Source organism: Neopsephotus bourkii, unplaced genomic scaffold, assembly GCF_033783945.1.
Source record: "Neopsephotus bourkii isolate Nb327-2 ecotype Australia unplaced genomic scaffold, CSIRO-AGI_Nbou_v1 NB_1820, whole genome shotgun sequence".
Taxonomy (NCBI): Eukaryota; Metazoa; Chordata; class Aves; order Psittaciformes; family Psittacidae; genus Neopsephotus; species Neopsephotus bourkii.
This window is the reverse complement of record NW_026902293.1, coordinates 12,315,255-12,329,142: the sequence shown is the minus strand read 5'-3', so window position 1 is coordinate 12,329,142 and position 13,888 is coordinate 12,315,255. Positions and strand designations below refer to the sequence as shown.

Below are 13,888 nucleotides of genomic sequence, written 5' to 3'. Positions count from 1 at the left end.
TCTAGTCTTATTCTTCTCCTTAAAAGCCTTAACAAGACCAAGTTCTGTGGGGATAAAGTAATGATTTGGGTCAGCACAAAAGCAAAACCAGTAAGAAGAAAAGCCAGGCTGATTACTGACTCTATGATGTGGTGCTCTGCTTGTCCTGCTTACCAGCAATTGCTTCTCTGTCATCGTGCTTTGGCAGCTTGTAACTCGAAAGTACTAACTCAGACTCCTTGCAGGAGGCATGATGTATTTACCCTTCTATCTGCAGTGCTACACAGATTGTAGTGCTTCCTGCTAAAATAAGGTTAATGATAGTAATGTGGGAAAGCAGAGAGGCAGGGGAAGTCTTGCAGCATTAGTGATGCTTAAATTGGAGAAAAATAGGTGCCAACAGGCAGCAAAAAGAACTGACTGGAGGAAAGGGGAAAAAGGGTTTTTTTAGTCATTTGTTATTCAAGTTTACAAGCTGTAGTCCAAATTCTGTCTTCTGATTCTTGCTTAGGTGGAAGAGCGGTGAATTTTTATTAGTGATCATGATTTATTCATGTTGAGGAAATGTTCTGTGTATACTGAGTTCAGATTGAAAAGTGGTAGTTAGTAGATGATATTAAAAATGGTGAGTTCCCTTGAAATGGTGCGAGAAAGTACGCATCTTCTGAAGTCCCGTTTCCCTTCACAGGTAGTTTCCTACTGTTAAATATCCAGCAGTCAGGAGAAAGGGTCCAACACTGTGACAGGCAACTGCATTTGCTGCATATGTAAATGCAATATTCATACATAGCTTTACGGACAGTTTCTTTTCCATAGTGTATGAACTAAACATCTCAAATCAAGAAGGGGAAGACCTGGTTTTCTTTAGCTGTGAAGACTTTCAGAATTACATTAGTTGCAGTTCATTAGATCTTATAATTGTATTTGCTGTGAGTCATGATGAGTGAGTGAGGGGTTTGGGTGTGCATGGAGGAGACCCAGCTCGTAGATCATTCCCACAGGGTACATGATTAGCTTCTGCTGCTTCAGCCCATCAGGATCAAGCCCAGAGTTTTTTATTTCCCTCCCCATAGGATAAAGTGTGCCACGTGCCAGGATGTTGGTGTGGGGAGCAGGAAATGGTTTATTTTGCCTCACTACCCCATGCTGATCCAACTGGCAAGACAAGCAGTGCCTGCACCTCAACGGGGAGGTGAAGTTGCAGGGTGTGTTGGACTGTCACAAGCAAGTAGTGTTTTCATTTCCTCCAGCTCTGCTTCCCATTGAAAGGACAGAACAACATAATCATGTGAATGTCAGAGAGAAATTACAATGAAATGGTGCCACAACATGAGGCCGTGAAAAGCCCTGGTCTGTCAGTGCTGTGTCCGCAAAGGCCACATTTTCTGTTTTGACATGTCAGCCAAGGAAGTCAACTCAGAGGAGAAAACCTCTCCCACTTGGTCACCTCACATTAACTTCCCTGCTTTTGCCCATGATGTATAGATATCTCCTCTCCTTATTTTAGGTGTCTGGAAGTTCACTGGTCTGTAAGAGGAGACTAGGTATGACCAGCTGTGAAGGCCATTCCTAGTCTCCTCTACCTGAGAAGGTGTTCTCTCTGCAGGCAGAAGTTCGTCTTCACTGACCATGCAGACAGTTTAGATTATTTTTAGATGAGTGAAGTTAAGGCAGCACCTTTCCTCAAGGTCCACATGGTCCTTGAGGACCATGGTTCCAAGTTTCCAAGTCAAAGAAGAAAAGGAAGATCACGTAGATGAGGCATTGGCAAGGGACCCCAGGCAACTGGGAGCAGCTCTCATCTCTGCCAAAGAGCTCTTCAAAAAACACGGAATCCAAGTATGTTTTGAACTTTTTTTTTTTAATTCATGAAAAGGGAGTCTCTCCTGTGCTGACTTGGTCTTACCTAGGTAAACTCTTCAGGACATGGACCATTATCAGCAATGAAGAAGGCTTCTGCACCTGTATCTGCACCAAATATTTAAGAAAAGCTGGCATTCCTAATAAAATACAAATGCTAGAAAGTTAAAATTAATTTTACTGAATCAGAGTGAATAACAAGAAATTTGAGCTTGAAATAGCCCTTCTGCTTTACAAAACACATCACAAGCTGAACGCTGTTGTCTTAAAATTGGTCTGTCCCTAACTGACTGCCTGCTGCCTGTCTTGCTGTGGGATATTATACAGTTCAATTCTCACTAACTTCTTTTGCTTCAAGATTATTTGATCTTATATATAATAGGTCCCTCTGATGTAATTTGTGCTTTACCTCTAAGGACCATCACTTAGCTTCCCTGGAACGCTCTTGTCTTCCAGACTTCTATATGTATAGATACATACTATCTTTGGCACCCAGTAATCTGGGCTTTTTAGATTAAGGCTGTAATGCCCTGACAGTTGGGTACAGGGCACTTTTAAAATTTCTCAGTTTAGGTAGAATTGATCTAACTATTAGTACTAAAATTGTAGCAATCTAGAAGTGAAGCATCAATGGAAGTCATTTAGCCTTCTCGTGTGATGGGAACAGAGGTGAGATCTCTCAGGTGGGATCCCGTAGATAGCATCTTGGTGAAGAGAAGCCTGTTTTTAGAGAAGTAAATGTACAGAAGTTGAACCCCACTCTAAGTAAGAGCCTTGTTTCTTAAGAGAAGTTCCGACTTCTTCAGCAGCATTTTGTTGGGGACAATCAGAGCATTGTGGTTTGCCGTTGCATATTTTGCAATCTTCTGTATTTCTATGTTCAGGGTCCTTTGGAAATTGGAAGTGGTCTCTGGAAAAGTACTGTCTGTCATGTTTCATGGGCCTGATTCAGACATCATTTTGAGAACAAGTCCGATTGCCATTGGTTTTAGAGGTCTCGTAAGTCAGATGACAGAGGCAATCTCTGTGTGTTCCCACTTCCCAGGGTAGAGGAGTTCTTTATTTCTGTTATTACCTGAGTTTGCAAAAGGGTTGCTCAAAATGTTCTTTCACTGCAAAGACTGAAAGGGGACTTGGGATGGTAGAATTTCATGAACAGTAATGTGCAATTATAAACAAGCTGTGCTGAATATGAAATAGCACCTTGTTCCAGGAAAAGCAGAGATACCAGGAGAAGTTTTATCAGAGCTGGAAAGCACTTCACAAAGACAGCTTTCATTTCTATATACTCTAAAGTATGCAGTAATCGTGGTCTAATTACCTTACTGCAGCCAGACAGCAATATGGGATATTGTGGGGGTGTGGGAAAGAGCATAATATGCTACAATTAAGCTATAATCTTTGGCATGGTCACTCATCAGATAAAGCTTTTCTGCTGTTGCATTCTAGGCAGTCATTATTTGGCTGCTAAAGCCTGGGGAAAATATGTGGTGATGTTCCAAGGAGCTGTTTCACAGAGGCTCCATTATCGGTTTCTTCTTCAGCAACTGGCCAAGTCCGCACAGCTCTGCATTTGCAAGCTGTGTCCACAGTGCTCTGCTTTTCCTTTCGTGTGCTGAAGGTTTTGTACTGCTGGCAGTGGAATGGGAGTAATGTTATTACCCACCATGGAAGGAATTTGTGAGCTTTAAGTTATTAGTTTAAAAACCCGTTTGCTCAGGACCTGATCTATAATGGAAGGTAGCTTTGTCAGAGATTTGTGAGCATGTGTGGCTTATACACAGAAAGACCTTGTGAATGTGGGAAATAAATGTGCTAGCTACATGACAAGTTAGGTACATAATTATGCACATGTATTAACCCCTGGATACAGGCTGTGTTTCATGGGGACATAATCGTGTTCACATGCAATTACGCTCACCTTCCTTTGAGAATCTAATTTTACAGTCTGCTAGAAAACCTTGCTAGTGACATCTCTTACGTTCTGAATTTCTCCGCCATTTTAATGGAACCTATTCCACCACCTTAAAGCAAGCTCCTGAATTCACACACTTGATTGTTCACACAACTTCCTTGATTCTTCCCACTTTCCCAGATGGCTTTCTGAGGAGGAAAGGGAGCCTGCAATGCAGGCTGATGTGAAATCGCTAAAATTCTAGTAGGAGTACAAAGGAAAGCATGGAAAGAGAAGTCAGGTCAACTTTGAATATGTTGACCTTGAGGTGATGTTGTCTGACAAAGGCATGAATGACTTGATTGCAGTCTAAATGCAGATTGCGGCATAGATCAGCATTTACTGCTACAAAACCTTTTTTATTTTTTCTGCAGTGCCACAGATAGAGGTTTTCAGAGAGACCTGGTTTCTCTTTAGAACTTGAGACTTAGAAGGGGTTAAAAGTGACCAGTGGTTTGGGCCTGTTCAGTTTTGTCTTAGATCTCTTTTTGCATTATAGAGCACACATATCCTTTGATAAGGCAGCTATGATTTCTGTAGAAGTAGATACAGTGGGGAATTAGATCAGAACCTCATTATTCTGCTGCTTCACAAAGCAGAAACATGAACTATTTTGAAGGCTTAGAGCACACAGTTTCTGCAAGGCTTGTCTGACAGCCTGCAATAGCAGTGCAGTCCATATCAGTAATTCCTTCCAGCACCAGGCTTCCAGGACCAGGCCTTAATTATGTGCACATCTGGTCTTCACTGCTTGGAGTAAGACGTCTGTCTTAAACTGTTCTCACTAAATGGGTGCTCTCAAGCCAAGCAGCTCAAAACACAGCTGCACCAGCAGAGCTTTAATCTGTTGTAGAGAAGGATTTTTCATGGTTTAAGTGCATAGGAACCCCAAGAGTTAAATGCAGTAGGTACTGCATTGAAAAGGTGAGCTTGGTCTTAAGGTTTGTGTAGTTTAGTACTGGATCTACATACAAGCAGCTAGAAGCCAAAACGAGGCAACACAGATGCAAAAACAGTAATGCATATCAGTCTTACAACTTTGTTACAGGGCATTTGGAGAAACATCACAATCTTGATTCTAGTGACACTGTGGTGGTAAGAGATGTTCCGTCAATCCTGACCTCCGTCCAAGCAGCAGTCCTGTCACCTGTTTTCTCCAGAAGCATTTAAATATGCTATCCTCATAGCAGCAATTTAAAGCAAGGATAACATTTGTGTATTCAGGCTGTTCCATAGTGCTATGTATTTTAATTTAGCAGTTCCTGAGAATTATCTGTGTGGTATCTTTTTCATAAAGTTTCAGTATCTCTGTACTTTCTAAGTACTCATGCATGCTTACTGGTATTTTGATATCTTGATACGGTTTTTGTCACCTGTAATAGAGGTGATTGTCCCTGGCAGCAGACAACTGGGAACTGGGAGAAGAGAGAGCAGCTGGTGAGAGGAGCTGGAGTGGGTAGAACACTGGGCATGTCCTGTGGTGGAGTACCAAAAGAAGGGAAGGAGTTCTTGCACAGTGGGGCTGAGGTCAAAATAACCCCACTGTTATCAGATGTGTAATCTGAGATCTGAAGGATCTGCTTTTATGAAATTAGAACAGCAAGGTAATGGACTGCCTCCCTTCAGGTGTTTTCTTTAGGGTAGCCTGAGTGTGTCACATACGGCGATGCATTCAGTCTTTGGGCACTTGGAGATGCGCTGCACCCACTGGTGCCTGAGCTGGGTCTGAAGTTGCAGAGGGAGATTTCTGGAAAGGGAGTAAGGTAACAGGACCTCGCTCGGTCTCCAGTAGAATGCTAGCTTCATAGAGAAAGTCCATTTCAAGGATTTGGAGGAATGGAAGATAGAAGGATCTAGGTTCGGGGGCATTATTTGCACCTGCAGAACTGTTTCTGCTACTGCCTCTTCATAGCCCAGGTTTCTGTTCTGATTTTGTGTTTGAATGACCATGTTTGCAGCTGGATGCAGACAAGGGGATGATAGTTTCATACTTCTCAGCTCCTGCCTCAGAAGAATAGAGAACAGAAAAGCAGGAGACCAAGCAGCTTGAGAATGAGCCCAATAACTGAAGCTCTGCACAGAGGGGAGCATGTGAGGCTCCTGGGCAGTGCCCATGTTAGCCGAATCTGGCCTGACAGCCCAGGACAGGGAGTCGTGATCCTGCAGCCCTCCCCAAATCTCTCCTGTCCTGTCACATTTGGCTTCTTGCATTCAGAGTCACTCAGTTGTCAGAATAATTTCTTCTCTTGCCTTCGCTCCATCTATAATTCATTAAAAAACCCGGAGGGGTGAAGCAGTCAGTTTTTCCCACTCCTTCCCCTCTGGAAGACGTGGGCTGAGCGTGGTTTGCAGCAGGGCATGAATGAAGCAGCCATAAAACCCAGAAGCCAAGAGGAGGGTGGTGGGAGAGGGACATGCTGCCATCTCCTGCGAGGCCACCAGGGCATGGTGTCTGCCTCTCGCAAAGCACATCCCATATGTGTTGTGCCACAAGCTTGGGCAAATATTTGCTCAGAAAACCCAGGTCAGATGCTGGACCTGAAGCACACTGAATTGGTCAGTTCCTGAGCTTCAGAAGTCCAGGTTTCAGTCCAAGTTTGTGCAGCAGCTTCCCCACTAGTTAAAATTTTCACTCCATGTTCTCCCTAAAATTGCAGCCTACATCTTGGGCTCAAAATTGCTTCATCCCAGATACAGCTTTTTCTTCTGTTTGGCCACGAACTTGTACTTGCATGCTGTACACTCCCCACATCACTGCATCTGGCTGCGCAGCCTCAGCTCTGCTTTATCCTTCCAACAACTACATGGAAAAATAACACACCCTTCACCGTGGAAGTGCAGGTCATGCAGTGAAATACCTGTCTTTCTGAAACTGCAGACCTAATTGGGCATTTAAGTGCAATTTTGAGGAAATGGCTACAGGTGTTGTTCGTCATATAGGTTCTAGTAATGGCAAATATTGATGTCTAAAAAGCAAGAGAAAGTTCCCACAAGTAGGAGAAATTTTATTCAATATACTGTAAGAAGTATAAAGTGACAGTGGCTTTGAAATGTGAGCGCAAGCTGTTGTTTGCATTCTGTCTTCAGTGAAATAACCAAGGTTCTTATCCAGGTATTTCAGGCTTGCCTGTACTACTCTCTTTTCAGACTTTGGCATCACCAGCAATCTGTGTGAGATTTCTGTGGAAAGGGCACAATGCAAGAAATCTTCATCTTCAAATATCATCACATACAAAAGCGATAATAATTAAAAAAATACAGTTTAGTTGACTGTTATTCTTTCCTAGCCATATATCTCTGTAAACTGTTCACTTCTGGCAGTCTGCGAGGGTGGAGGTAGGTCTTTTTCAAGCCTAGCAGAAGAATGGCCCCATGTAAACTTCATGGCTTGCGTCCATCTCTGAAGCACCCTCACCAGAGCCACAAATCCCTGTCCCCAAATGGAGAGATTCACCAGAGGGCAGCACAATATCACTTCATATTGTAAAAGTAGAAGTTAACTATTTCAGCTGTGTGAAAGCTTTTTGAAATTAGCTGTTTGTTGTTCCATAATCATAATTGCAAATAAGTCTCTTTTTAAAGCTGGCCTCTGAATCAGCTCCACAATCCCTTGTATTACACATACATTAACTTTTAGGGTCTAGGAATTTACCACATGGAAGCAAGGGGAGTCCAGACAGTCATGTTTTCAATGTAGCTCTCTACCAGGTTTCTCTCCAGGGGTGGTCAGGACACCTGAAGGGTACTTGTCCAGCTTTAAGTATTTCAGAAGCTCTCATGTGTTAAAGGCACCAACCTGAGTGAATATTTGAGCCTCATTGTTCGGATAGCATTAAACAGTAGGAGTAAGCCCTCTGATGGCACTTTATGAGGAAGGTGCACAGAGGATGAATGCAGGGATGCTTCTTTTGTATTATATTTTCTTCTGGTTGTCCTCTATGCTGGGCAGCTTCTAGGTCCTCTACCACTTATGCCAGATTCTCACCACTCAAGGAGCTAAGAGGTGTCACTGGTTGCATCTTGCCTGCTCAGCTTCCCTAACAAAGTGCTTCATCTGTCATTAATCTGTTCCCGTTTATTACTCTATTCTGCTTGCACTGGTAACTGGTGTCTCCAGCAGTTTTCTCCCCTGGTTCAAGTGCCACTGTACTTTTCTGACCTTTTCTGACCTCTTTCTCTCAACTTACAGCTAAAGCTTTGGTGTCTGAATTCCTGCTTTTTTTTGCTGTACATTAACTACATCTTCTGTCCTTGGTTGTTCTCTTTGCTCCAGTTAGCTTCTGCCTAATGAGATGTCTCGTGTCTAGCTTCAATCTTGCACTTCACTCCTGACATTCACATGTAGGTCTCCCTTGAATCTCTCTCTCTGATCTCACTCCTCTTTATGCTCGATCTCAACTCCATCTGCTCCTGCTCATCCCCACATTTCCTCACTCTATACTGAAGTCCTTAAAGATACAGCTTTTCCATGGAGCTGCTCCCCATGCATCCTTAGCTTTCCTTGGATCAGCTATTATGTTTATATAAAGGCCAGCAGCCTTAAGTATATATAATAAAAGAATAACTTTTCCTACCATATTAGCTTATGATACATTATTTAGTCACATGATAGTAGTGTAATATTGTTTTTCAGGGTAGGTGTAAATTCGTGAACTTAGAAATGATTTTAAATGTATCTTTTAAGACAATTTTGTGTCTGATTTAAAAAAAAGAATTTGTGATTTTGGTTTAAGAAAAAAGAAAAATATTTTGAAATCTCTGCTCTCTTTCATATATTTTTCTCTGACCAATATTTGAAGGAAAAAAAAAAAATACAAAAGTTTTATTTTTTTTTTCTTTTTAATTTGCATTATCTTTTTATTTCTTGGGAAGACAAAGGGAAAAAAGACAACAGAAATGTTCACAGAAGATTTGATTTGGTTTTCATTTTTTCACAGTTCATTTTCATTTCATCCTTTTTTGTCAAGGAAGGAAGAAAAAAAGTATTTTTTAAAGGCAAAAGGATGTGAAAAAGAAGTCAAAATATCTTTTAAGAATAACTTTTAAAAGCTTTAGCAAGGCAGAAAATTTCTTTGAAAACTTATAAAAATTAAAAGTTGTAAAGAAAAATACTTTCTATTCAAAACACTCAACAAAGGTTTGGAGCTAGTTAAGGCAGCCAGTGCAGTGGGCTTTGTAGAGTTTTCTAAATGAGAACAGTCCATCGCCTCTGCAGAAATCTACCCCATTGCACAGTACCCTTGCACCTCATCAGAGACGTCTCTGTGGGCATTACACCAAGTTTTCTCTGACTAAATCTGATTCAGCTTCTCTTAAGGTCTCTCCATGTCACAGTTAGTGGTGTGCCTGTGACTTGGCATAGAAATAACCTAAATTTTGCTTTATAATAGGGATGATGAAGGGCTGTATCAGATTCACATCTGCAATATATATATATATTTTAGAGTTGTCTGCCATTGCTTTTAAATGTGTGATTTTTCGAACTCTACCAAGCTAATGAGAGAGGTGCATTGCTTGGCAGTGGCCATCCCCAAAGAGTGGTGGCTCTTTAATGTTGGTGCTCAAAGCTACCAGTAAGACACATCTGTGCTAGAAACCAAAGAGCTCGTTTTAGGTAGAAACACAAATGTTATTTATAAGAGCTACCCAGTTGCATAGCTTAAGTTTCTTCTGCTGGCTCACCAGATTTCCTTTGATGTGAATGGCCTTTTTCTGAAAATTAATCTTTTTTTCTTACAAGATTTTAATAACAAAATGGTGACATGGTGAAAGTCTGTAAATGGACTTTGCATAACCAGTTCCTAAATTATGGATGCATTTATATCTTCAGCGGTGCAGAATGAAAGACACCTTTCGAATTTTGCCATGTATTACAATATATTACATTAAGAATGTGTATAAAATTTTAGAATATGTTGTATACCAAAACTTGTTGGAACTAGACAGTCTTTAAGGTCCCTTACAACCCAAAGCATTCTGCCATTCTGTAAATACCGTTTACCCAGGATGTCTCTCCATCCACTGATGTGCTGAAGCAAAAGTTGCATTTGTTCAGGCTCTTGAAAGCCACTCTGTCTACTTTTCTTGTTAGTCATTTTCTCAGACTCAAGGGGACAGAAGCAAAAAAGAAAGTTCATTATTATTACTCTCCAGACATACTACGAAAAAAATAAACATTTCACATAGAAAGAAGACTAGAGCTGATCCACTGCAAGATAGGTTTTTGTGGTACTCCTTTTAAAGGTTTACCTAGCATATTTGTCGCTATATGTCAAGCACCGAATCACGTGGAGGCAGGAGACATTAGAAGGGAAGGAGGTGAATGCCTGCTTCAGTTCTCTTTTTGACCTGTAACTTTGCAGAAGTTGTAGTTGGTTTGAAAGCTCACTCTTCAATGAAATCAACAAATATCACTGCAAAATAGACTGCTTTAGCCCTCAAAGACGATTTATAGTCTTTCTTCTCAAAATAAGAGTACAGAGATACTGTACTACCTTTTATTCATGTTGAGATTGTAGATAAGTAACAGCTTGTGTTAATATTTGACAAGGTTTGTTCTATGTTGCTGTCAGAAACGTAGCTGAAAATCTCTTTGGCTGGCTGGCTTGTACGTGAAACTGTCTTTTTGTAAGATCTGGATTAGAAAATCTCTCCTGCCAGACTTGTAGCTGTCAGATTCATTATCTTCAAAAATTTATATTAACCTCTTAATGGTGTTTTTCTTTCTGCAGAAACGGAAGCTGCATGCAGCACAGATGCCAGCCTTCTCCAAGGAATAACCTCTTCATCCCCAAGTGACTCCAGGTCCTGCTAGTACCATGGGGCCAGAAGGTGGTTTCTTAGGCAGTGGTCAGGTCCACATCATCTTGTGGGGAAGTTTGGCAGCCATGACAACACTCTTGTTCCTCACCTTCCTCATCTTCCTCTGCTCCAGCTGCAACAGGTGAGGTCAAGAACTTAGCAGACAGAAATGGTTCTTGAGTCAAGTAGTGTAGGGATTGAAATAGCTTCACTAATAACTAGTTAGAAAAACAGTGAGGACTTGGGTACAGAAATAAAAACATACAGTACAACATGCGTATTTGGAGCAAACCTGAGTTTGGACAGTTCTGTTCATTCTAAAATCTAAATTTATTTTTTTCTTTTGCTGTGAAGGAAAAATACTGTTGTGTTTGCTAGGTGCTTTCTCCTACACTGAAGCCTGGAGCACAGACAGACACTGACTGTTAGCAGAGCACACTGCTAACCCAAAACAGTTATACTAATTAATGTCTTGCGTTCATACCTTATCCTTATTTTCTTCTCCAAAAGAGGGTTCAGTTTTACCAATACAGACATTTCTACTGACTTTGTTGAGTCACATTTCAAGGCCTCTTCATGACACTCAAGCAGACCCCTGCTGATTGCACAGGGAGCTGGGCAACCTGTGCTTAATCCACAGCGCCCTTCCACCAGGTCAGACCCTTCATAATGAGGAGCATGACTGCTGGGGTCCATATTGCTGTATTTTGCCAGGATAGTTCTATCAGCCAAGTGTGAGTGTTGTGGGGAAACTTACCTGTAACTCAGTTCAGCAGCACCCTCTGAAGAAGCATGCTCTTTCAGCCATTCAACATTGAGAGCATTGAGGAAGCTGTGCAGCTGTAACATACACTGTATTGGCATTAGATATGTCTACAGTGGAAGGTTTTCAGCAGGATTTCTCTATTGCCAATGTTGTAAAGAACAGTCATGGGAAAGACTAGACCCCAGAAGCTGGTTGAAACCCTAAAAAGGATAGGTTGGAACTTGTAATTTCATGTGATCCAGAAGAAATTCTTCCGTAAGCTGTAAGATAACATTTCAGTATCTTAGAATGATTTGGGTTAGAAAGGACCTTAAAGTTCCAATCCCCCTGCCATGGGCAGGACACCTTCCATTAGACCGGGTTGATCAAGGCCCCATCCAGCCTGGCCTTGAACACTTCCTATTCATTCCTATTTATCACAGTTCCTGTGATACCTGTGTAAAAATAGTAGAAATACGTTTTTTTAAATTTATTTAAAAGTAGAAAATCTAATTTAAAAATCCTTAAGCCCACAAACATTGCATTTAGGTACCATGTTTTGCCTTGTAACACTCTAGTCTTTGACACTAGAAACATCTCTAGATAGATGTTTTTAAAACAGAGTCAAACCACTGAATATGTCTTTGCAGTTACAGAAATAGATTAAGCTCTTGTGTTGCTAGTCTGGACGCAGTATCTCTTATCTCAGATCATTCTGTAGGGCAGATTGTTTATGCATAAATGCAGTTATGTAGAATTTCAACAAATGGTTATGGATATGGAAAACTGAACAAAATCTGCTCTTTCTGTAATGTCAGAGTCAGAAAAAAAACTTCCAGAGAGGAAATAAAGTATTTTTTAACTCTAACGCTGCTCTGCATTGATCCTTACTTGCTCTGATTTCTCATTTCCCAATTAGGTAGAATTTTAACAGTTGCTAATATGGAAACTACAGTGCACTGCAGACTTCAGAAGCAGCACAGATTTCATATTGTCAATATTTCCTCACCTCTCTACTTGGCTTTTCATCTAGGGAAAGGACTGTAATCGTTTTAAGCTCATAGGTTATTACAGTATTTCAGAATAAGAGCTGTATTTCCAAAATGGTGAAAACTGAAAACTTCATCCATACTTTTGAGTTCTGTGAAGTACCTGGTGAAGCAGGACTAGTTTTGAAATGAAGACTTCTGCTGCTATGAAATGTCTTCCTGAACTGCTTATGCTTATTATTAACTTATTAGCATCCTGAGTGGGAATAAGATAGATTTTGTGGGCCTTTCCTAATTCTTCATACGATAAATACCTTTTGCTGAACCAGTCTAAGGAATTTCCCAAGTAGTCTGTCACCAAAACACGTATCTCATTTACCTCTGAGCATTTTGGATATGATTAAATTGAGGATAGTATTATTTTTATTATCATCAGTTACTCCTCATTGTGACCTTCTACTGAATGAGAAAAAAGATGATGATATACGTACCTCTTCAGATACCACCCTGCCTCTCTTAACTGGGACCTCACACAGAGGTCATACCAGTCCCTGTAATAATTTTCAGTTACTCTGTTTTCAGTATTATTGTGAATCACAATTCTATTCCCTGTAGAAGTATAAGGTCTGTTAATGATTGACATTTGTATATTAGCATAATCTGTAGTAACAGTTTGTATGCCTTTTTCATTAAGGGAAAAGAAGGCCAAATATCAGAATGGAGATCATGAAAATCTGATGAATGTGGTAAGTATTTATTTCTGGCAGCTTGTGTCTGTCTTGTAATTGGTTTGTACCAAGCTCCCTGCAAAATACTGCAGATTGGAAAATAGCTCAGGAATTTGGAGAGGGTTGAGCAAGGGAAACTTTAAAAGTTGCAGAACAGGAAGAGGAGAGGACCTGAGTAGACCCTGATAATCTGCACTTTCTCAATGATTTTTCTGCCACTGTTGTACTCCAGATCTCCCACCTGCCTTTCACTCCATTTGCAGCACAGGCACAGTGTACCCTTCCCACGGATTAAAGCCATGGTAGTGTCTGTTATGACAAAGGTTGAAAGGTTGATCACTCTGGACATGCTTGCATTTATTTGGTTTTACATCTGTAAACACAAGTACCTAAATCTTTGAGTACAGTCGGCGTAGTTTGACTCTTCCGGCCAATAATACCTGTGAATCACAGCTCCCAAGATCAGAACAAAATTTGTCACCTATGTATTTATGCAGACATGTATTCAGATCCAGCAGTGGTTAGATCTCACTATTTGTGTTCCAGCCTTCTGACAAGGAGGTGTTCAGCCACTCGATCACAAGTTCAGCTACTGAACCCCCTCCGAGCACCGACCAGAACGGGGCACTCAGCAATGGTGAGGGTGAGTAGCACAGACCCTGCGGGTGGGATGAATGAGCATCACCATCTCCTTGCTCACAGATCCTACAATGGTGAACCCTTGAGTCTTCTGGATTAGCTTTCCAAGCACAAGGTCATGCCATTTGTCTGAATACCCTTTGTTTCCCTTTGCTCATCTCTGGAGGTCTGACACCAAATCAGCTTCTGTATC

The 13,888-nt window shown here is 41.1% G+C and overlaps 1 protein-coding gene across 3 annotated transcripts in view; it reads left to right on the top strand.

The window, feature by feature from the left end:
• Window positions 1-13,888, top strand: part of PAG1 (phosphoprotein membrane anchor with glycosphingolipid microdomains 1) — a 104,778-nt gene that overhangs the window by 77,947 nt on the left and 12,943 nt on the right. For 2 of the 3 annotated variants that reach the window (XM_061342919.1, XM_061342920.1), the window contains exons 2-4: window positions 10,525-10,736; window positions 13,023-13,074; window positions 13,603-13,699. In XM_061342919.1, the coding sequence (XP_061198903.1) occupies window positions 10,612-10,736; window positions 13,023-13,074; window positions 13,603-13,699 (274 nt within the window). In that variant the 5' untranslated portion in view covers window positions 10,525-10,611. Of the gene's footprint in view, window positions 1-10,366; window positions 10,421-10,524; window positions 10,737-13,022; window positions 13,075-13,602; window positions 13,700-13,888 lie in introns of those variants that run through there. The other variant, XM_061342921.1, reaches the window with a different exon arrangement.